The sequence below is a fragment of the Zosterops lateralis genome (assembly GCF_965231275.1).
Source record: "Zosterops lateralis genome assembly, chromosome: 18".
Classification (NCBI taxonomy): domain Eukaryota; kingdom Metazoa; phylum Chordata; class Aves; order Passeriformes; family Zosteropidae; genus Zosterops; species Zosterops lateralis.
Genome location: NC_139778.1, coordinates 1,465,922 through 1,487,203, shown reverse-complemented (window position 1 = coordinate 1,487,203; position 21,282 = coordinate 1,465,922). Strand labels below are relative to the sequence as shown.

The following is a 21,282-nucleotide window of genomic DNA, read 5'->3' as shown; positions in this document are numbered from 1 at the left end:
CCGCAGGGTTACTTTGTGTGAGATGATGTAAGTTGAACCAGATGCTGCAGCAAGTGGGTCAACAAACAGCAGGTGTTGGAAGGTCAGTAATACTGTAGAAGTCCTAATAAAGAGGAAAGCAAACAGTGCTTCTGCATCACAGGGAGGTGAAATCCAGATTGTGTCCAAGGTGCTACACTACAAAACCTGCTAGTTACACATAATCACGAAAATATATTGACTGAAGCCTTTTGAAAATGGATCCTTGACACATGTTTAATCACGGCTCTGCAGCAGAAGCAATCAGCTTCAAGAAAGAGGATGTAGATGGATGGAGAAGCGATGTCATGCTCACTTAAGTCCTTCTGGGAAAATCACACTCCACAGCACTCTGAAGGGGAGACAAGAAGCCTCTCCATGATGTTAACATTAGCCTGAGTGGTCTGGATGGATGGACACAGTCAGCCCAAAGCCAGCAAAGTGGTCCAGCTTTGTGCACTCCTCAGCACACACTGGAATCACAGAATGATGTGGGCTGGAAAGGACCTTAAAATCATGTCATTCCAACTCTCTGCTATGGGTCACCAGACCAAGTTGCTCAGGGCTTTCTCCAACCTGGCCTTGAACATTTCCAGGGATGGAAGTTTACACGGCTTCTTCCTGACATGGGGGTACCACCAAAGGCCCCTCCATGAGCAGGGGTGTGTGTATCTGTCCCAAAGCCTCCTCCATGAGCAGGGCTGTGTCTGTCCCAGGGGTGTGTCTGTCCCAGAGCCCCTCCATGCACAGGGGTGTGTGTGTCTGTCCCAGAGCCCCTCCATGAGCAGGGCTGTGTCTGTCTCAGCAGGACACACTGAGCTGGGGTGTGTCTGTCTGTCCCAAAGGCCCCTCCATGAGCAGGGCTGTGTCTGTCCCAGAGCCCCTCCATGAGCAGGGCTGTGTCTGTCCCAGCAGGACACACTGAGCTGGGGTGTGTCTGTCTGTCCCAAAGGCCCCTCCATGAGCAGGGCTGTGTCTGTCCCAGAGCCCCTCCATGAGCAGGGCTGTGTCTGTCCCAGCAGGACACACTGAGCTGGGGTGTGTCTGTCTGTCCCAAAGGCCCCTCCATGAGCAGGGCTGTGTCTGTCCCAGAGCCCCTCCATGAGCAGGGGTGTGTGTGTCTGTCCCAGAGGCCCCTCCATGAGCAGGGCTGTGTCTGTGCAGGACACTCTGAGCTGGGATGTCACTCCCGGTGAGGTGCCGTGCCCGGGCTCAGGAGCAGAGGAACCACAGCCCCTGGCCGGAGCCGCCTCCATCACTGCCCGGGGCACACCGCGGTCCGTCTGCCGGGCTCCTCCCGCCGCCCGCGGGCAGGGTGGGGTGGGATGGGGCGGGCAGGGCAGGGCAGGGTGGGAATAGTGTGGGGTGGGGTGGGCTGGGCCCCGCCGCCCCCGCCCCCGGCCCGCCCAGCCCAGCCCAGCCCAGCCCAGCCGGGCAGGAACCGGCTCCTTCCCCCGCCCGGTGCCCGGCACACGCCGGCAGCAGCTCTGCGCCCCGGCCATGGAGGCTTTCTGCGGGTCCCGCTTCTGGGTAAGCTTCTCCCTCTTCCCCTTCCTACCTCCAGAGGAGCCGGGGGCTTCTCTTGTGTCTTCCGGGCCGGGCCGGGGCTGTGAGGGGCCGGGGCTGTGAGGGGCCGGGGCCGTGAGGGGCTGTGAGGGGCCGGGGCTGTGAGGGGCTGTGAGGGGCCGTGAGGGGCCGGGGCCGTGAGGGGCCGGGGCCGTGAGGGGCCGGGGCCGTGAGGGGCCGGGGCTGTGAGGGGCCGGGGCCGTGAGGGGCCCGGCGGGACCGGCCCAGAACCGGCCGTGCGGTGCCTCCCCCGGGCAGCAGCGGCAGCAGGTCCTCTCCCTTCTCTTCGTCCTTCTGCATCTCCACACCAAAGCCAGGACCCTCCCCAGAGAGCATCCCACAGGGAACGCGGCTTTCCTGGCGTGTTCCGCCTCTGGATCTCCTGTTAGCCAACCTGGGGCTCTTCCTTTCTGTTTAAGCGCGTTCGGGGTGATTTCTATGAGTGGCAAAGTGCTCCCCTTTCAGTGCTTTGTTACTGGGTCCGTGGCAGCTGAGGGTGGTCACCGGCCCCGGAGGATTCCGTGAGTTCTGTCAGTGCTCGGAGCCCTCAGCCCCTTGGAAAGGCTGATTGCAGCGGGCGCTGGCTTTGGAAGCACAAAAGTTTGGAAATTGCTGCCATGCTCTGCTCTGATGGTGAGAGTGTGTAAGTGCTGTTACAGCGTGGTGTTCTCCTCTCTGCTGTGTGGGCAGGCACACCGTGAGAAACCATGGGATTTGAGCACTTATGCAGAATCCAATGAGGAACTGCCCCTCAATGAATTTTTGTGTGTCCCTTTTTTTTACACTGCTTTAGCTCAAGGGAGATTTTTATTTTTTTTTTTTTTTTTTCAAATGAGGAGCAGGAATGAAAAGGAATGTCTGAAGTTGCATCACTGCTAGGAAACTACTACAGGACAGAACAAGAGTTGGCTCCCAGCACTTTATGCTGAGTTCCATCCTCAGATAACCAATTACCTTCCAATGTCTGTCCCAATATTACTATTTAAAAGAAGAGTTTGGCTCCTAAACCCCTTGATTGCATTTCTTTGTTTGTATTTAATTTCCAAGTGCTCTGCACTCTCTGCCACAACAGCTGGCAGATAAGCTTGCTCAAACAGGAATTTTTGTGTATTATTTCTACCATCAACACTTCCAGAGCAGGAACAAGTGCAAACAGATCAGCCCTGCTCCCTGATCTCTTGGCTGCCTCCAGAAGCAGGTTTTGGCTTCTCAAGGAAGGCTGGTAGTGTAACAACTCCTGTATCAGTTTATTGATATGTTAATGTAAATATCCAGACAGATTTCCTGGTTTGAAGGATGAAGTAAGTGTATCATTCTCTACTTTCTGCTGTGGTGTTATGCTCCAGCACCAGCCTGGTGCCCCCTGTGCTCCTCTCTGGGTTATCTGTGCTCTCTGTGGATCCGTTTCCTTTCTTCTTCCACAGTTCCTTGGGGTCAGAACAACTTTCCATCTGCTTAATTGTTTTTAAAAGTGGAATTCAACAACTCTGAGAAATGTAACACTGTGACTCCATGACCAGCAGGTTGAACTCAGTGATCACTCTATTTTTGGCAGTATTTTCTGTTCGCAGGAGTGCACACAGTGCAGTGATTTTATAGGATGTTTTAAGTGATGACCAGGTAGGTGACAGACACCTTGAAATGATTTGCTGTGCAAATATGTTGTCCCATAAGAAAATGTAGGTAGGGGCTTCTATCTGAAATCTGCCCACAAAAGTTGGGTTTTTTCTTGCTGCATTTGAAGAAGGGAGAACAAAGCCAAAGGCAGTTCCCAGCCTGTACACCAAACTAATGAATATTTCCAGCTTTGCAGTTCAAAATAAGAATGTGATCAAATGTGAACCACTATTAATGTTCAATTTTTCATTAAACTCCCCATTTTTTGTCAAAGTGAATCCAGATATTTTTGGAAGCTGAATGCCATATTGGTGTCAGTTTTAAAACAGTTTAGAGTGAAAGGAGACATGCTGTTCCAATTTAAACAGTTCTTTGTTTTGGAGTTTAAATCAACTACAATACTTTTCTGTTAGAAGAGGATCAGAATAAAACTGGAATTGTTCAGAATTAGCTCGTGAAAATGTTTATCTTGAAATATATCAAACAGATGATTGATTTATGTTGGGTTTTTTTGGCTTATTGGAAGTTTTAAGGTTTCACCTCCTCACCCTGATTCAGGGTGGGGAATTTTGCTGGAAATTTTGCTAGTTGGATTTTTGTGGGGTTTTTTTTGCAGAGGCAAAATAATTTCCTGTTCAACACATTTCAGAAATAAGAAAATAAAAGGGAACACTGTAGATCACATTAGAAATCTATAAAAGCTTTTGGCTTCCAGCTACTTTACCTGTTGAACACGGAATCAGCAAATTGCTAATACAAATGTAGATTATTTATTAGGTCGTTTATATATAAAAGAGGAACAAGTGGAATAATGTGTTTTCATAATGCTTTATGAACACTTGGAATCATACTGTCTATTTCAGCTGTGAATATCTAGCAGCACTGTTCCCATGATAATGCCTTTGGAGAGGAGATGAATGTGACAGCACATACCCACACAAGGCAGGCCTTAGGTGTGTTCTTAACCAGTGCCCATAATTACCTCCCATTTATTGTGTCACATATTTACTGTGTGATAGTAAAAGTGCTAAAGAGGTGTGCCAGTGAACGTGGTCCACTATCTCCATTCTGAGAAGCAGATACCAGTGAATTATCACTTTTTTATTGCTCGTGTCCTCCACTGTAGTAAAACATGAGTGGCTTCTTTGAGTGGAGAGCAAAGTGATCTCCTGGGGAGTGTTTGCTACACAAGTGTTTTGGCCTGGTGATTAAAGAGCACAAACTTAGAAAAACTGAATTCTGTTCCAGTGGAGTGAAACCTTGTCTTTCTGCAGCTCAGCCTCTCTGAGTGAGAAATGGCACAGTGAGATTAAAACATTGGGTGCTCAGCACTGCTGTTGAGTGAAGTTGGGATGGGGGACAACTAAACACCTTGGTCTGCAGACAAGCAAAGTGCCTGGGCTTTAACCAGCAGCTTGAGTTTTGGGTGGTGTGTTTTTTTTTTTTTTAAACAGCATAAATGGGAAATGAAAGATCAAGTGATAGGACTTTTCAAAGGGGAGACCACAAGTTCTCAGTTCATTTTGATTCTGCTCAGCTGGCAGCTCTGTTTCCTCCTCTCTGTGCCTTGGTATCCTGACAGATGTCTTGCTATTCCCCATCCCATGTGGAGTGCCGGCTCCTTCTTCATCCAGAGGCTCTTGAGTAATCCAGCAGGAAGTTGCAGCAATTCTCAAGAGTAAACAATACCTCAGTGTTGGCTTTGTGATAATCCTGTACAAAGCACCCCTTTAACCTTTAGGTTCATGGGTATTCCCTCGCCTTGAGTCATTCTGTCCAATTTTGGTAGACTTGGGCTAAAAGTCATACTGCTCTCTGAACCAGCAGAGCAGGAAAAGGCATTTCCAAAGTGCCAAAAGTTTCCTTTCTGCAGAACTTCCTCTTTTGCTGCATCATGTTTCTTTTTTTTGTAGTTGAAGATGACTCAGGATAGCTGTAGTAAGGCAGAAATATTTCTTTCAAGGAAGATGACAAATAGTGTACACTTGTAGCATGTATACAAGCCTATTTAAACCCCCCTCACAAGTTATGTGATTTGGCCCTAAATTAATACTAAAACATTTAATTTTAACAATTCCATTATATTTTCAGCTAAATCAGTTCTAGCAGAGGATGAGTGAAGCAGAAAGTGATAGGAGATCACTGCCAAGGAAGGATCCTGCAGTCGTTGTTTATATTTTAGCTTCCCCTTCTGCCACCCTGTGCTAAACACGGAATGCTCAATGTTTATAGATATTTAAACATGAAACAGATCTCTATATAATCTTTGTTGATTGCATCCAACTTCAGCTGAATCCCACTTCTATAAATCACTTCACAAATAACTGCATGAGGTACCTGTGTTCTTTCTCATGTTAGGTGGGAGATCAAACCAGGTGATTTTAATAGTCCCTTCAGACATCAGATCTGTGATTTTATGCCCTCTCAAAAGGGTAGCTGGGTTGGCAACATCCTGAACTTTAAATCAGTTTAGTACTCAAGCTCAAATTCTCCAAGATTTTCAGATTTTTTAAAGTTGAGTTGAATGGAAGCTGTTGCTAATTGATTGGGCCTAGAGATTCTCAGTGTCAGGAGCAGTATGAATATAAATATTTAGCATTGGATTTGGAGTATTAGCCAGGACCTGATACTGTTCATCTGTGTGTAAATGGCAAGACTGTACAGTCAAATATCCTGGATTTGACACTTTGGGGAAGACAAAATATGGATCTGAGAGCTGTGGGCAAAAGCTGATACTGCTGAAAGCTGCCAGTATCAAGTGAGGCCTTTGGTGACATTGCCAATTAATGAAATTCTTCAGCTTTCAACACAACTCTTCCTCTCTGGGCCATTTTAGCTTATGTGACACAGCTGGTAGCTGGGGTGTCTGGGACTTTGGAATGTGATAAAGTTTGCCTCCTTAAAAGAAATTACACTGGAAGTAAATCTGAGTCGTATGAGGAGCTCCTTAAAATGTAGCTAAAATTTAACTGTTGTATTTAGGAGTATAAAGTGTTTTGAGACGGGCCTCACCTCCCTGGTAGGCAAATTGCTGTGTCATGGGAGAGATAATAACTCTTTCCTTTCAACATGTGCAAATTTGTAATGTATTAAAATAAGGAGACTATTAGTGTTTAAATTTAGATTTTTTTAATTTAAAAAATTATTTTGAAAAGCATATTAAATGAAGTATTTGATTTTTCTCAGTATGTTCATTGTTGATTTGTCTCCTGATCCCCCCTTGACTGTGATGGGTCATTATCCACTTGCAAAATCCTTGGCTGAGCTTGTGGAGAGCAGAGTGGCCATGAGCCAGAGATCTTCCCAGGAACGTGCCCAGGCTTTTGAACAACCAACAGCCCTGATTCCCTGCTGGGCCTGTGTGAGCTGGCATCCTGTCCCTGTGCTAATCTCATGGCACCATAAGAGGTGAAGTCAGTGCAATAAAATTTAGATAATTTACAGTAATGTCACGTGCCAGTGTCATAAAGCTCTGAATTGGAACAGAATGAAGAATGAAGGAGATGAAGAAAAGAAACTGTTTCATGGGAGTTGTTTCAATGGTCAAAAGTAATTTGGTTTCAGAAAAAATAATTCATTTTTTTCACTCTGAAACTGAGAATGCATTTGACATTTGTGCAATTAAAATTCTCTCCTCTTCCCCCTAGTTGAATGATTTTTATTCTAAACTACCTTACAACTGCTCTCAGAGCAGCACTGATGGCAATTTTTCTGTGATAATCCTTTTTATTACTAGTATACATCAGCCCAACTGAATGGGCTGCCTTTAAAATGGCATTACAGTGGGACTGTGTCATTTGCAGCTGTTTGAGCTGTTCCTGTCTCTTCGATTGAGCTACATTTATGATGATCCTTTAAATTAACCCAATTCCTTTAACTGAGAGGAGATGGAATGGCTTAAATCAAGGATATTTCCCCCCCCCGACAGCCGTTATCACACTGGTCTGCAACAGGGCACCCCATTCTTTTATTGCTGCTTGCACAAAGCCATAGGAAAAGCTGTCAGGATGTCATTAACAGGAAGTTTTCTCCCCAGCAGTACATAGCTTTGGTCAATTTAAAAAGACACTTGGGAACTTCCTTGTGTAGGAACAATCCTGTTTAATTTTCTTCTCAATCCTGCTTTTAATTCTTGAGCATTTTTACCTGAATGGTTGCACCATGCCCTCCCCTCTGCAAGTAAAAAATGTCCCTCTGTCCAAGAAAGAGGACTGAGTGTTACTGCAACAGCTGAAGTAGGTGGATTTTAGTTTATTTTAGGTGTGTGTTGTCTTAGACCCATATATATAGTGTGGTCTCCTTCAGTGTCTCTCTGAGGCTACAGTTTTGTTGTTGTTGTTGGGGGGTTTTTTGTTTGTTTGTTTAGGTTTAGTTTGTTTTGTTTTGTTTTTTTCCCAAAAAGCCTCTTACTTGGTCTCCCATGGCTGTGGGGAATATAAACCTGCCTTTTTTTTTGTCCTGTCTTATTATGCTGTGCCTGACAGCGACAAAGCTCCAAACTTCTAATCTTTAAAACTCAAAAACTGAAAGGAGAACAAAAAAGGAAATTACTGCCTAGTACTGATGTCTAGTCCTCAAGTACAGGCGTGGTTAGTAGCATTTCTATCATAAAACTTCAACCTGAGCAAAAACCTGTAGCAGGCTACTCCACAATCATAAACTAACTCCTGTAGGCTCTGACCTTGTGCCAGGCCTATTTGATGCCTCAAAATAAGCCACTAAAGATCCTTTTACTGCTTGAAAAGAAAGTTCAGCATCCTGCCCGGCATCCCTCACTTATGTAGAGAACTGGTGCAGTGTGCTTTGTAAAACAGAAAAATACCATTTCTGGTTATTAACTGTGTGGTCCATGCAGAAGCTTATGTCCCTCAAGCCCACCTTCTTTCTGAGCAGTGTTGCTGCACTGAAGAATGTTGTTACCTCTTGCCTTTACCAGGTGGGGGGAAAGTTGTTCTGTAAATATGAGCAAGAATTGAATTGTGCAGCAGCCAGTCGGGATTAATGAAGAATCCAACTTCTGTAAGGTGACACTTGTTCCTTCAGAAGTGTAAATGGATGATGGTGCTCTGAAAAGCCCATTTGAAACTGGCACTCACCTGGAGCTGTATCTGCTGGCATTTATGCTCTAAAATGACTATTAGAGCAGGTCTCAAAGAATTTATTAACAGGGACCAAGCAGAGGAGATGGACAACAGGTAGAAATGGGAGGTAAAACATGGAGAGGCTGAGATTGAGCCCTGGTAGTTTTTAGTGTTGCAGTTCAGATCCACTCTCATTCCTGGCAGGAGGCAGTGTGGTAGAGCCAAGAAAAAGACATCCTTTTTATTTCTTTCCTTTCCTTTTGATATTTTTCCTTTAATTTATTTTACCGTTCCCAGGCTGTGGAAGTGGAAATCCCTGGCAGGGTAGGGAGACAAAAAGTCAGGAAGAGTCTGCTTTGCATTTTAATTCCCAGTAACATTTGTTCTACAGGAGAAAGCATTCCCATGTTAATGTACCACAGGGAAGCATTGCTACCTTCAGTTATTCATTTCCCTGTCTTCCATACTGGATGTGTACCTTCCTGGCCAGCTTTCCAGTTTGGTTGTTAATCTTCCATAACATGCAAACCACTGATAACTGACATGGAATTACTGATAAGGGTTTCTGTGAGCCTTGGGTAGGGTGTGAATGACATCAGCCCTAATACCTTCACCTTTCAGCAGATAAAGGTTGGCTTTGTGTTTCCTGTGCTTTTCACCATTATTTTGAAGCTTCTAGAGAGAAGCACGTATAAAGAAGAACTACTTGACACTGCAGAGATGGTGTAAGTCTCCTCTAAGGTTTGCATGCTCTCTGTTGCTGTTTGAGGAACATTACTGCAGCATCAGTTGATGCCTCAAGATTTTAGCTTTTATATTTTTCTGATCCTGTACTGCTTTAGTGTATAACTCTGAACTCCATAAAGAGTGTTATTAAGCTCTCTTCATGTTTTGGTCAGACAAAACAATCCTTCCAGGCCTGAGAACAAGGACATTCTACAGCCTCAGGCCTGAATAAACAAAAATGAACTGGGGGGGTACAAACTGGGGGAATATGACTTCATTACCTGAAGCTGTAATTGGACAATTAACCTCTGATATCTAAATAGATCAAACTTATATCTGCCAAAAAAAACTTGTGAGCATTGTCCATCTTGGGTGTAGCCTCCATGAGGGTTTGCACTGCTCAAGATGTATCTGTTGAAGGCCTTTAATAAATACTCACTTTATTATCTTAACTCCGTCTAGCCTCTGTTCTAGGTAGCCATTCCAAGGCACCATCAGCAATTATTTTTACTGCAGGGTAAAGCCAGTGTGAAGCAGCTTTATTTTAAGTTTCTGTAGTGGAGTAGGAGTTGATTTAGACTTAAACTCAAGACCAAAACTCCAAGTGGTCTTTTTCAGCAGGCTTCTTTAACATCATCTGAGGATTTTGGGAAAGGGACAGACAGGAATTTCCCTGTCTCTGTTTTGCAGCCAAGTTTTAGGCTTTCTGTTTCGTCTTTAAATGCTGTAATGGATGATGTGCAGAAATCCCAAGATACGTGGCACTGAACTTTTATTTCTTTTAAAGGCATTATCAGTTTCAAGGATGGCTTTTTCAATAGCAATGTTCTTTTCCACAGGAGAGAATGTAATAGAAAGTACTAAGTATTAGAGCAGATTTAATGCTTCTCAGAGCTTCCCCTGTTGGAAGACCTTCCCTTAATTGAAGATAATGTATTTAAAACTAGTCATTTAAATGCAAGTTCTGCTGCCCAGATTGCCCTTGATACAAGAATTGTATTTATCCAAAGACAGACTGGAGTGATGGGTGTAAGTGAAAGCTGTGGCAAGGGCTCCTGTCAATGATACCCTAAAGTGATCAGGAGAAAGCCCCCCTAATTTGTAGGTTTTACACTCCAACCAATCCCTTTTCTGCTGTGAAGCTGTAACAAGCATCTCTAATCTTTTCCCGTGGGTTTTTTGCATTGTATTTAAGTACTAGAGGATTAAATAAATCGTGTGCCCAGGGAGATCAGTACAGTGCTCTGGTGATTTCTGCAGTCCTGTATCTCACCAGCAGAGTGAGATCCATGGGAATGCTGCTGCATTTGACAGTCAGGAGAAGCCACAGAGCACAGTGAGTCTGGATTAATGACACATCACAGGTTATTGCCCTCAACACTTGCTTGTGGATAAGTGGGATGACAGCAATGCTGGCTCTTGTGGTTTCTCTGGGATGAATTTTGTGGAGAAGATTGCGTTTCCCAACATTTGCTGCTGAGTACTTCACCTTGTGAGGGAGAAGTGTCTGTTGCTGGGTCACCACAGCCCCAGGTCTTAGAGCTGCCTGCAGAGTGTTTTCAGGGGGCTGTCACTGAAGGGCAGAGCTGTGGTGTCCAGGGAAAGGTGAGCACAGAGCCAAGGAACAGGGGTGCTCCCCAACATCAGTGTGTCAGAGCTCTTTCAGCAGCAAGTCCAAAGAAAACCCTTACACCCAGACAGTCCAAGGTGGATATTTTCACCCTCAACCAGAACAGGACACAAGAAACATTTCAATTTACTCTCTTTCCCAGGACAGAGTTCAGAAAGGCAAAGCCATAATTAAAGCAGGAGCCTTGAAGACAGGAGGCCAAGGGCTGGTGTGTCCCTCCAGCCGTTGCTTCTTGTGTTTGTTCTGCAGGGTGGAGTTCCATAACTTTACTGCTGCATTGAAGGGTATTTAGCAATATGTAACAAAGTTGGCTTGGTCAGGACCTTTGTGTCGAATTCTGACTCAAAATGAGTTGTTTAGGGTTGAAGTGGTTGTTGGAATACACACTGTCAGTGTAGTGATTTATAAAGCTGTAAATCTTCCAGCTCTGTGAAGACAGTTCCTGCTTGATAAAAAACACAACTTGAAGACTCCCTGATTTAAAAGTAATAATTCATTGTAGAGTCCCTGCTACATGAAGCATATCATCATACATGGTTTAACCCCAGCCAGCAGCTGCTCACTAATCCCTTCCTCTTCCCTGCTGGGATGAGAGAAGATTTGTAATAAAGGTAAATCCCATGGGTTGAGACAAGAAGAATTTAATAATTGAAATAAAATATAATTATATTAACATAATTGTTATGCAAAGAGAGACAACAAAAAAGAGAGAGACAGAGCAATACATCAGCTACTAGGGAGAAAATAAATAAAAGTGTATTTTAAAAAAGAAATACTTAAGAACTCTATCCCAGGACACACAGCAACATTAGTCCACTCCAGTCTGGTCTCAGGGAGAGCAAGTTACTTGTATAGAATTCAACTTAAATGTTTTGGGCACTGTGACCCCTCTCCTATTCAGTATGGGAACAATCTGCTCTCAGAGCAGAAGCAGGTCCTTACAGAAACAGATCTTTTTCAGGAAAGCTTATTTATCTGATCCAGAGTGGAATTGGACCTGGAAAAGCATCACCAAGAAGCCAGTAAGTCAGTCCTGTTACCTTGGCCACTGGTCTCTCCTTCAGCCCACATTCACTGTTCCCATGTCCTATGGAAGGAGTAGGTTCTTGCTGGCCAACACATGGGTGCTGCTTCCTGTACTTTCACATAGCTTTGGAAAGGTTCCACTTTTATTCTCAGGGATAATTTTACCAAATCTCAAAATCTTACTCTTTTTTTTTTTTTTTTTTTTTTTTTTTTGGACAGAATTTTTGTTTTCAGGCCAGCTGCATTTTTACATTCAGAAGTGCAAACCCTTTTGCCTTGTTTAAATAAGAGTAAATGCAAACCTTCCAATGGCTTGGCAGCCCTGCAGTCTGTGTCTTGGATACAATAGGCAGCTTGTGTTCAGTTCAGAAGTTAATGGACATCTGGGGCTGTTTCTAGCTTGCTGTCAGACAGAAAGCTATTTGTGGACATTTTGGCTTTATAGGAAAGGTTTAAATTAAAAAGGGGGGAAGGGTTCCTCTCAATGTCTTTTCCCTAAAACAGAATCGTTTTATTCTGTGCTTCAGTTATTGCTATTCTTCTTCTGCTTTCCTTTTCCAGGATATTTTCCAATAAGCAAAAGGAACACAATTGCAAACACGCTCATGACGTTGCTAAACCACATGTAATTCAAAGAGGAAATTAGTATTTTGTTGAATAAATTAGAGTAGATAAGCTCCTATTTGGGAGCTAAAGAGCTCCAAACTTCTACAGGGCAACTCCTGCCCAAGGCGGGGTAGCTGCTAGAGGAGCTTATTATGTTAAGAGATGCTGAAATGTTTTGATGATGAGCCAAAAAATGGGTGTTCTTTAAATGTTATTATCCATTCTGGTGCCACAGACCTGCTCGCTGGAGGAAGACAGAAATAGTTTGAATGTGGGGCTGGAGTTTTGTTTTGATCTTGTGTTTGAATTGCTGTGTAATTGCCCCATGTTGTTGATTTGTGGCTGAAGGTTGCCAGAGGTCTGAACAAACCTGTTGAGGTAATTGGGGCTGTTTTTATTCTGCTGGCCCATGCTGGGTGCCTGAGTGCCTCCAAAAAAAGCCATTTCTTGGCTGGAAAGGCAGCAGCTGCACAGAGGGCACAGTTCAGGTGTGGAGCTGATGGATTTGTGCCAACCTTCACCACTGCCAAGGCTGAAACACTGAATGACAAATGTGTCACAGCTCAGCCAAACTGTCCTGCACCCAGCCAAGGCTTTGTAGTCTCAATACACTTAACAAGTTTGTTCATGTGTTTGTGGATGAGTTCAGAAATGCACATGCCTTCTGACAGAAACAAAGAAATTGAAAGATTTTCTGCGAGTTGTGGATCTTCAGTTCTCCTAAAATCACCCACTGCTTTCAGCATTCGATCTCTTTTGTATTGGTAAACAAAAGAAGGACTGGAATTGGTTTGAGGAATTGATTTTCAGAGCAGTCTGTCACAAGAGATGAGAAGTGGCTCAGTGAAACTGAAAACACTTCTGCAGAAAGCTCACACGCAAAAATAATTAGGTAAATTATTGTAGTGCAGAGATAAGGTATATCTGAACGAGAGATATCTTAGTTTTATCTAATTAATTCTTGTTAATGGCAGTACAACAAAGTCATTTTACAATCCCTGCAAGTAGGTATTTATCTACCACATGGAAGAGACACATCAGATGGCAAAATCCAAGTTGTGAATTTCCAGGAGGTTTGATTAAAACCAAGTTCCCCTTCACTGCACTGAAAGTTCAATTTTAGTCTGAACTTGTGTAACTGTGTGCAGTTACAAATCTTTAGGTATTAGTGCATATGTGACTTATGGTGCCCAGGATCACAGCTGCAAAGCATTACTTGAAATGTTTCCAAAAAAACCTGATTCCTACCTGAATGTTCAGTACATTCCTTTTGTCTTTGTTTAGAATAGGGAAGTAATTAAAATTGGAAGCATATGAGTTAGAAGGACAAAGTGTTAGTCATAAATGGAGGGGATTTTCCCAGGTCAGCATTAGGTTGGTCTAAATCTGATCATTTTGTCCAATGCTGGATGAGTTCTCAGATGGGGATTTTTCCTCAAGAGCTTTGTTTAGCAGAGGCACTCCAGGCTGCAATGCCTGGGGAATGTGATTTTATCAGCCCCTGTAATAAGCCTCAGCAAGACAAACAAAAGTCTGCTACAAAATGTATGTCCATCTCTGAAATACACTGGGGCAGAAATCCTTCTCTTTTAGGTTTTGCCCTATTTATAGCTGTACTTAGCCCTTTCACCAGAGCAGATTAACCACAAGTGCTTGGGGTAAGTATTTTGGGAAGGCTCTTACTTAGGCCATGTGTTAACTCCATCAGGATCTGAATACAACTTCATTCAAGCAGATATTCCAGTTGGCAGCACTTCTACTTTTCTGTTAATAAATGTGTCTTGTCCTTCTTCCAGGATTCAAACCTCACAGTACACACGGATAACCCAGACCTAACACCATGTTTCCAGAACACTGTCCTGGCGTGGATCCCCAGCATTTACCTGTGGAGTGCTTTACCCTTTTACCTTCTCTACCTGAAGCACAACAAACGAGGTTACATCGTGCTGTCCATGCTGAGCAGGTTCAAGATGGTGAGAGCCCTTTGCAGTGTCTCACATGCCATGTAGACTTCATTTTTTATTAGTTCAGCATCCAAGGAAGTGCTGCAGTAGGGTTTAAACTAATTTCCCTCTGATTTATCATACTGAAGAGATAGATCATAGGAACAAACAGTGTACATAGAGTTCTCTGAGGAGGGAAATCCATCCTAGGAGCCCACCTTTCTGGGTGGAGGGAAGAACTGTTTGCTCTGTATTGAGCAATCCCCCTTTGTGAGCCAAAACTGTGCTGCTTCACCCTTAATTAATGTTTAATTAAAGCACTGAAAGCTGCAAAACAATGATGTTAAGGTAGGTCTAGTGGGAATTGTGAAAGTCTGCTTGAGAAGGGTTTTTTCAAGCCGCTCTCCCCATGTAATAGCAACATGATTTCCTCTGCACCTTGTGCTTAGAATGTTCCTGGTGTCAGCAGCCCCTCAGGTCTGTGAGTGGCTGGATCTAAGAAAAGCAAGAAAGTCTCTTTCCATAGGCCATTAAATAACTCGGGTTATTCCTGGAGAAAAATACCAGGCTTCTGCTTCAGGGCATGTCTACCTTTACTCTGGATGCTGCCTGTGTTTGCAATCAGAATTAAATAGGAGGGGAAATCCAGGCAAATACATTAGTCATTCTGCTGATTGTGATTGCAAATCCTTCAGAAAGCAGTTGAGATGAGCTCCTTGGTTTGAATGCAGTGGGACAGTTCATCAAACTGCAGCTGATCAGTGCTGTGATTGTGTTTACACAGCTTTGTTTTGCTGAGAATCTGTGAATCAGAATGGTGTTTTTTTAGCTCTCTGGCTGCCCCTGGAGAGGAGTTTACCAAATGCTGTTTCTGTTTGTCTCCTCTCAGCTGTTTGGTGTCCTGCTGTGGTGTGTGAGCTGGGCAGATCTCTTCTACTCCTTCCACGAGCTCCTGCAAAACAGAACCCCTCCACCAGTGTATTTTATAACTCCACTGGTCGTTGGCATCACTGTGGTTTGTAGCTGCTTCTGTTCACTATGACCAGTGACTTTTTCTTAGATAGATGAAGGGTGAAGAGCCCCTTTGCCTTCATTGCCTTATCTGGACCTCTTCTAACTGAATTATTAGTATTTGTATCACTGAAGCAAATTTTGCTACCGGAAATACAGGAATCACAAAGTAGATTGAGCTTTGTAAATTAAAATATTTATAATGGAGAGATTGTTCTGCCTTCCAACCTGCTTTCACCTATTTCCCCAGGCTTGTCATCCAGGTCTGGAGAGAATTTGAATAGGACTTTGCCTAAATAGAGAGATACAATAGAGCATGGATTGTGCATTGTTCAGTATAGTATTGGACTTTGTAAAACTGTGTCTGTTGTCTGGTGGTTGTTCCTCCATTAAACAAAACAAGTTGGTTTTGGCTAGGATGACAAACAGACTTGTGGCTGTTGTATGAAAAACAAAGCAGTAACATTTCCCCATTAAGTTTTTTAATTCCCTTGGTTAATTTTTTTTTAAAAGTCTCATTTTCTAGACAAGTCATGATGGTCCATCTGGATTGGAGAAATGGCAGCTCCTACATTTGTTTAAAATGTTTGTAGCTAATACTTAATTGTTCCCAGCCCTACGTGCAAAGGTTTAAAAATTGAATTCTGAAGTTGAGGCTCTGAAAACACCAAAACAAATTATTTTGCAGTTATTTGCTGCTCTCCTTAGATGATGGAGGTTTTGCCATTGGCCTCTGGGAAGTCATGATGGGTCTCATTTCAAGGAGGTTGTGCTGTTCTGTTGACTGGGATGCCAACTGAGAGTGCAGAGAGGGAGAGCACTGGGCTGGGGTTGTGTTCATATGTTCCTGTACTTACTTTTCCAGCTCTTAGCCACGATGCTTATCCAGTATGAAAGGCTGAGAGGAGTTCAGTCCTCTGGAGTGCTCATTATCTTCTGGTTTCTGTCTGTGCTTTGTGCCGTGGGGCCCTTCCGGTCGAAGATCATGACTACAACAGCACAGGTAACAAGCCATCCTTGTTAGCACTGGGAGAGGAGGAAATGTAGCATCCACATCTGTGTGAAAAGAATGAATCACCTGAGTTTGGAGTCAGATCTGAGCCCAGGTTTTGCCAGAGAGAGAGAGGAGTGTGGTTCTGTTGTCTTGACTGAGATGTGTGTAACTGGGAGGGAGCTGGATGTCTCAGGCAGTGTCAAAAAGCAGATTTTGCTTAGCCCAGGGCTGTACTGGTAACCTGATAGACATAAGAGAGAGAGACACCAACACTGTGTATATGTGAAGAGACTCCTGTCTTTTTATCTCCTTCCCTTTTGCAGCCTTTTGCTTAAATGGGGATGAGTAGTAATCAAAGAGAACACATTTTAATATGTAAAGTGTTTTTTCTACTTAGGCAGCCTGGCCACATTAGGCAATTCCATGAGCTTCCTTATATCAGTGCCTGATGTGCTGAGGACAGCATTCTGACTGCACTGGAGCTGGAAATAGAGAGAAAGTTGGAGGGAGAGAAAAAAAAACCCTGGGCTGTTGTGATTCCTGTCTGAAAGCATAGCATGTTCTCCCACAGTAAGAACCTTGTTGAGTTTTTCACAGAAACAAATTTCACTAAGTAGGGCAAGGCAAATTGCTCCAGTGATTAGATCATCAAAGCCTGGGAGAGAAAAAGAGTGCTTGGAAAACATTAGGATTATTACTTCTCCTCAGTGAAATCAGTGTTGATTCTGTTTGGTGATTTCTTGTTTTTATTCTTGCTTCTTTGTAACATTAGCAGCATTATCCTGTTGGCAGGGATTTCCCTGTAGCAGGCTGTTGTATATATTCCAGCAGAGATTGAATTAAACCTTAACTGAGAGCCTGGGCAGAACTTTGTCAGATAATAGCTGCAATCTGGTGAGACTGTTTCAAACACCACTTAGAGGCAGCTTTAATAAATGAAAATATTGGACTATCAATGTTAGAATCTGTAATCATCTTGAAATTGTGGGTGCAGAGCCTTAAAACAAGTCTGGGTAACATTGCTCCTCCTGTGACTGCCCAGAACCAAATATTCCTTCTCTTGCACTTAAGGTTTGAACATTTTAAGTGAACAGTAAGAACATTCAGAATGAGAATGTTCAGAACAGCATTAGGGCATGAAAGAGCTGTGTAAAGGACATACCCTCACAGCATGAAGTTTTAGGTAAACTGTAGACTCATGATTAGGAAAGGAAATATCTCTAGATGGAACTCTTATTATGCAATGCAGTGTTTTTTTCTGCAGCTTCTTCTGAAAGTATTTAACACTCACTGTTTGTCAGTGACAAGACATTAAAGTAAAAGGATGTTCTCTGATCTGGGTTGACAACTCCTATGCTTAAGGCATGATTGTGCAAGAACCCCCAGAGGTAATTTAAAAGGATGTTATGTAGACCTGATTCCAGAGGGTGTCTGCATGCAGTGAAGATGTATAAGCACTTTGAACTTGACATTATTTAATGAAAAGCTTGGAGATAAGCATGTTCTTAGGCACTTGTCAGAGTACAAGCTTACTTCTGTGAGATAATTCCTGCTAGGAACTGCTTTGCAGTATTCAACTGTAGAGGAAGAAAGGAATTGCCAAAAGAAGCAGTGAAAAAGGAGAGAGAGAGTATGGGGTAGCTTGGAAGTACAATAAAACAATCATTTACAGTGTTTCTCTTCCCTCTAGGGCCATGTAAATGAAAGGTTCAGGTTTACCACATTTTACATCTACTTTGCTTTGATAAGCATTGAGCTGATACTTTCATGTTTTAAAGAGAAGCCTCCATTTTTTTCTCCTGTTAATACAGATGCTGTAAGTATTTTTCACTTTGCTTTATTTGGATTTTACAGTCTGTATGATGTTTTGAGAGTTTCACTGAGAGTACTTGTCATTGAAAGCAGCTTTGGATTGTCATAGAGATGGCAGTACTTAGTGACCCTCTTACAAAACACTGGGTATGGAGATTAATATTGGGGTTTGGAGTCTTTTTCCATTATCTGTGTCATCAGAAATGGCTTGAAGCTGTGTAGTGAAAGCAGCTCTCCTGCTTGCTGCTTCACAGCAGTGTAAATTATATTTATGAGCATTGAAGTGTAATAATAATTGTTTCAAGAGGGTTTTTTGAGGATATGGGGCTCTACTTGCTTAACATTCATCTCAAATTAGTGAAAATCTATGAGGTTTGTCTTAATAAATGAATTCTATAGGTGTTGAGAACAGATATGAAAAAACATTAATAACAGAAGATATTAGTAGTGTTACAGGTTAAATTTCTTCTCCAATTCAAAAATAGTCTCTATAATTGGATTTATGTTTGAACCAAGCTGAGAGAGAAGTTGAGTTCATGTCCTAAAATGAACATCACAGAAACTATAGAATGACATTTCACTTTATAGGTGTCATTTAAAGGCAGTATATGAAGCAGTTTTTAGATGTAAAAGGAGTTCAGTGTGACATGGGAAATTAAAGAAATCAATTTTATGTCTCATTAGGACATAGGTACGTACGTGTAGTATACCATATAACATGCCAAAAATTATCAAAGTAGACTGTTGTCATATTAAAGTAATGATAAATGTCTTGCTTTATTTCTTTTTGGTTTTTCCCCCCATAAATTCATTATAGAATCCATGTCCAGAGTTAAATTCAGGCTTCCTGTCAAGATTGACATTTTGGTGGTTTACAAGGTGAGTTTTCTCTTCAAGCTGAGAAATCCAAAACCTGCTTGTGATCTGTGTTGCACAGAGTGAACAGTACAGAGATTTTCCTTCTGTGAACAGTTGATGTTGGATGCTCTTTCATCCACAATGGTGTCAGCACTTTGAACATTGCCTTTTTAGAAACACAGAGCCCAAACTTTTTTCTCTGCAAAGTGTGGCAGCAGCAGTATCATGACAAATAGGATGTGCAGCCTGGCTGTGCTCATGGAATATAAACCAACATGTAGCTCTGTGCTCCACAAAATAAATTGTGTCAGCCTTTCACCCAGCTGAGGGTGCATTTTGTTTCCTGCTGAGGTTCATGGGTGAATGCTTTTTTATAAGGGCATTTTCTGTGCAAAAGGGAAGGTAAACTGGGTTATGTATATTAAATTACTGCCACCAGCTGAGGCTGCAGACAAAAGGTGTGTGTGTCAAAGATGCAAATTTGAGATTGGGCCTGCTGCTCCATGATAAAGAAATGGAGCAGCTGTCAAAGGTTGTGTTAAGACCCAGTTTTCCCACAGTGGTTGAGATTTTCATCCTTCCACCCATGAAACTTTATTGTCCTGGTAACCCTGTAAAGTTTTTTCAGGAGAGGATGAGAACTTTCTAAACTTCCAGAATCTTCTGCTTCCCCAGTGAGATTCTTGGCAACTAGGATGTTTGCATCCCTTGACAAAATTCCTCTTACAGTTGAGGAACTGTAGTTTTCAAAAAAATCTGATTTTCCTTTAACTCCAGTAAGCTCCACTTTTGCATTTTGTTCACCTCTGACAGTTATTCCACATCGACTTTATTATTTTCACTTCTAAAGTTTCACTGTTTCCATTCGACACCACAATTTCATCCAAATGCTTTTGGTAGTTGGTTTTAATTGTCTTTTTTTTTCCTGAAATGGTGTTTTCAATAAAATACATGTAATTAGAAATACATCATGTCCTTTCCTTAATTTCAAACATCAATAAAAGGAACAAAGGGTGATAATTATTCTCCCATTTCCCTTCCTGTGGAGTATCTTCTTGCTTTTGTTAGCTTAATAGTCCTAGAGTTACTGGCAATGCTTTAAGTACTGTTTTCCAAACTGAATTGGACTGATTTTCTCCATGTGCAGCATGGCAATTCATGGGTACAAAAGGCCTCTCGAAGAGAAAGATTTGTGGTCACTGAACGAAGATGACACTTCAAAAACTGTCGTGCAACAACTGAGTAAAGAGTGGGAGAGAGAAAAAGCAGAGTGCAAACAGTAAGTGCACCAACAAGTTTGCAAACTTGAGAGATCTGAGTCCTTTCAACACTCATAAGTTGCTCATCCACAAAAATGAGCCAACTAAAAATGCACCTGCCACTTCAGCCTTTCTGTTCTTCACGCATTAGTAGTCAAACTTTCTTATTTTGATATATCTAGGCAGAGGCAGGCAGGAGCCCTGTGGGGCTTGTGTGCCATCAACACACTTTTTAGGTGCTTAAAATCTCTGTGGGCAGGTGGTGCCACTTCTCATGTGGAGAAGGGCTGGAGATGTGTGAGGTGAGGAGAAGCTGTTGAGTTGGTTGGGTTGTAGAAAATTAACAACTTTTCACCACTGAGCTGGTAGTTCTCTAAGTGCATAATTGCATCCCTCCCAGGCATGTTGGAGCACAGTTCCTGGGCACATAAACCAAAAGGAGTTTCTCATCATTTCCATCATGAATTTTTTTGGCCTGGCATTATTTTTAGCCTTAAGGTTGTCACCAGTGAGCAAGTCTTCACTTCCCAGTAGTGAAGATAAGAAACTCAAAATATGTGAAAGGCAGGAGGAGGGAGAGTCATTCCACTTCATTGCTGAGACCCTACTGCTGGTGCTTAGAAAACTTGCAGCAAAATTGTCTTGGTCTCTGATGGAAATGGGATGAGGGTCAGAACTTGCATACAGTTATACCCCTTCTTGAGAGGATTTCCTTCTTATTGCACGTTCTGTCCTAATCTAATCTTAAAAAATTGTCTATTGTGCAGTTCTATGTCCTTCTCGCACTGTTTGGTGTCCAAAATATTTCCAAGCAAGTAGATGTGATAATAGTGTGTTTCAAATGAAAAATGTCCATAAGAAGGAGGCCTGTGCTTCCATTTCCTTTCATTGTGAAGATTTCTTCTCCATGTGGAGGCTTTCCTCTGTTCTTTTTCATGCATGTCCTTGCCAAATTGGAAAGACCCTATTATTTGATAATATTAGGAGAGAATTGTAATTTTCTTGGCAAGCCTAAATATGATGTGGAGAGTTCCACTTTGCAGCTAAAATCTGAAATATTTCCAGCACTAACACCCGCAGCTGTCCACTATTGCTCTGTGTGGATATGTTATAGTTCTACTTCAGGGTTTATTTT

General features: G+C 42.7%; 1 protein-coding gene across 2 annotated transcripts in view; it reads left to right on the top strand.

Moving 5' to 3' along the window:
• The first annotated feature begins 1,455 nt into the window (after positions 1 to 1,455).
• Positions 1,456 to 21,282, top strand: part of ABCC3 (ATP binding cassette subfamily C member 3) — a 46,572-nt gene continuing 26,745 nt past the window's right edge. Inside the window, exons 1-7 of one of the 2 annotated variants that reach the window (XM_083874657.1) lie at positions 1,456 to 1,548; positions 14,067 to 14,243; positions 15,103 to 15,228; positions 16,090 to 16,227; positions 17,909 to 18,034; positions 18,848 to 18,909; positions 20,036 to 20,167. In XM_083874657.1, coding sequence (XP_083730783.1) covers positions 1,519 to 1,548; positions 14,067 to 14,243; positions 15,103 to 15,228; positions 16,090 to 16,227; positions 17,909 to 18,034; positions 18,848 to 18,909; positions 20,036 to 20,167 — 791 coding nt within the window. In that variant the 5' untranslated portion in view covers positions 1,456 to 1,518. The remainder of the gene's footprint in view (positions 1,549 to 14,066; positions 14,244 to 15,102; positions 15,229 to 16,089; positions 16,228 to 17,908; positions 18,035 to 18,847; positions 18,910 to 20,035; positions 20,168 to 21,282) is intronic. The other variant, XM_083874656.1, reaches the window with a different exon arrangement.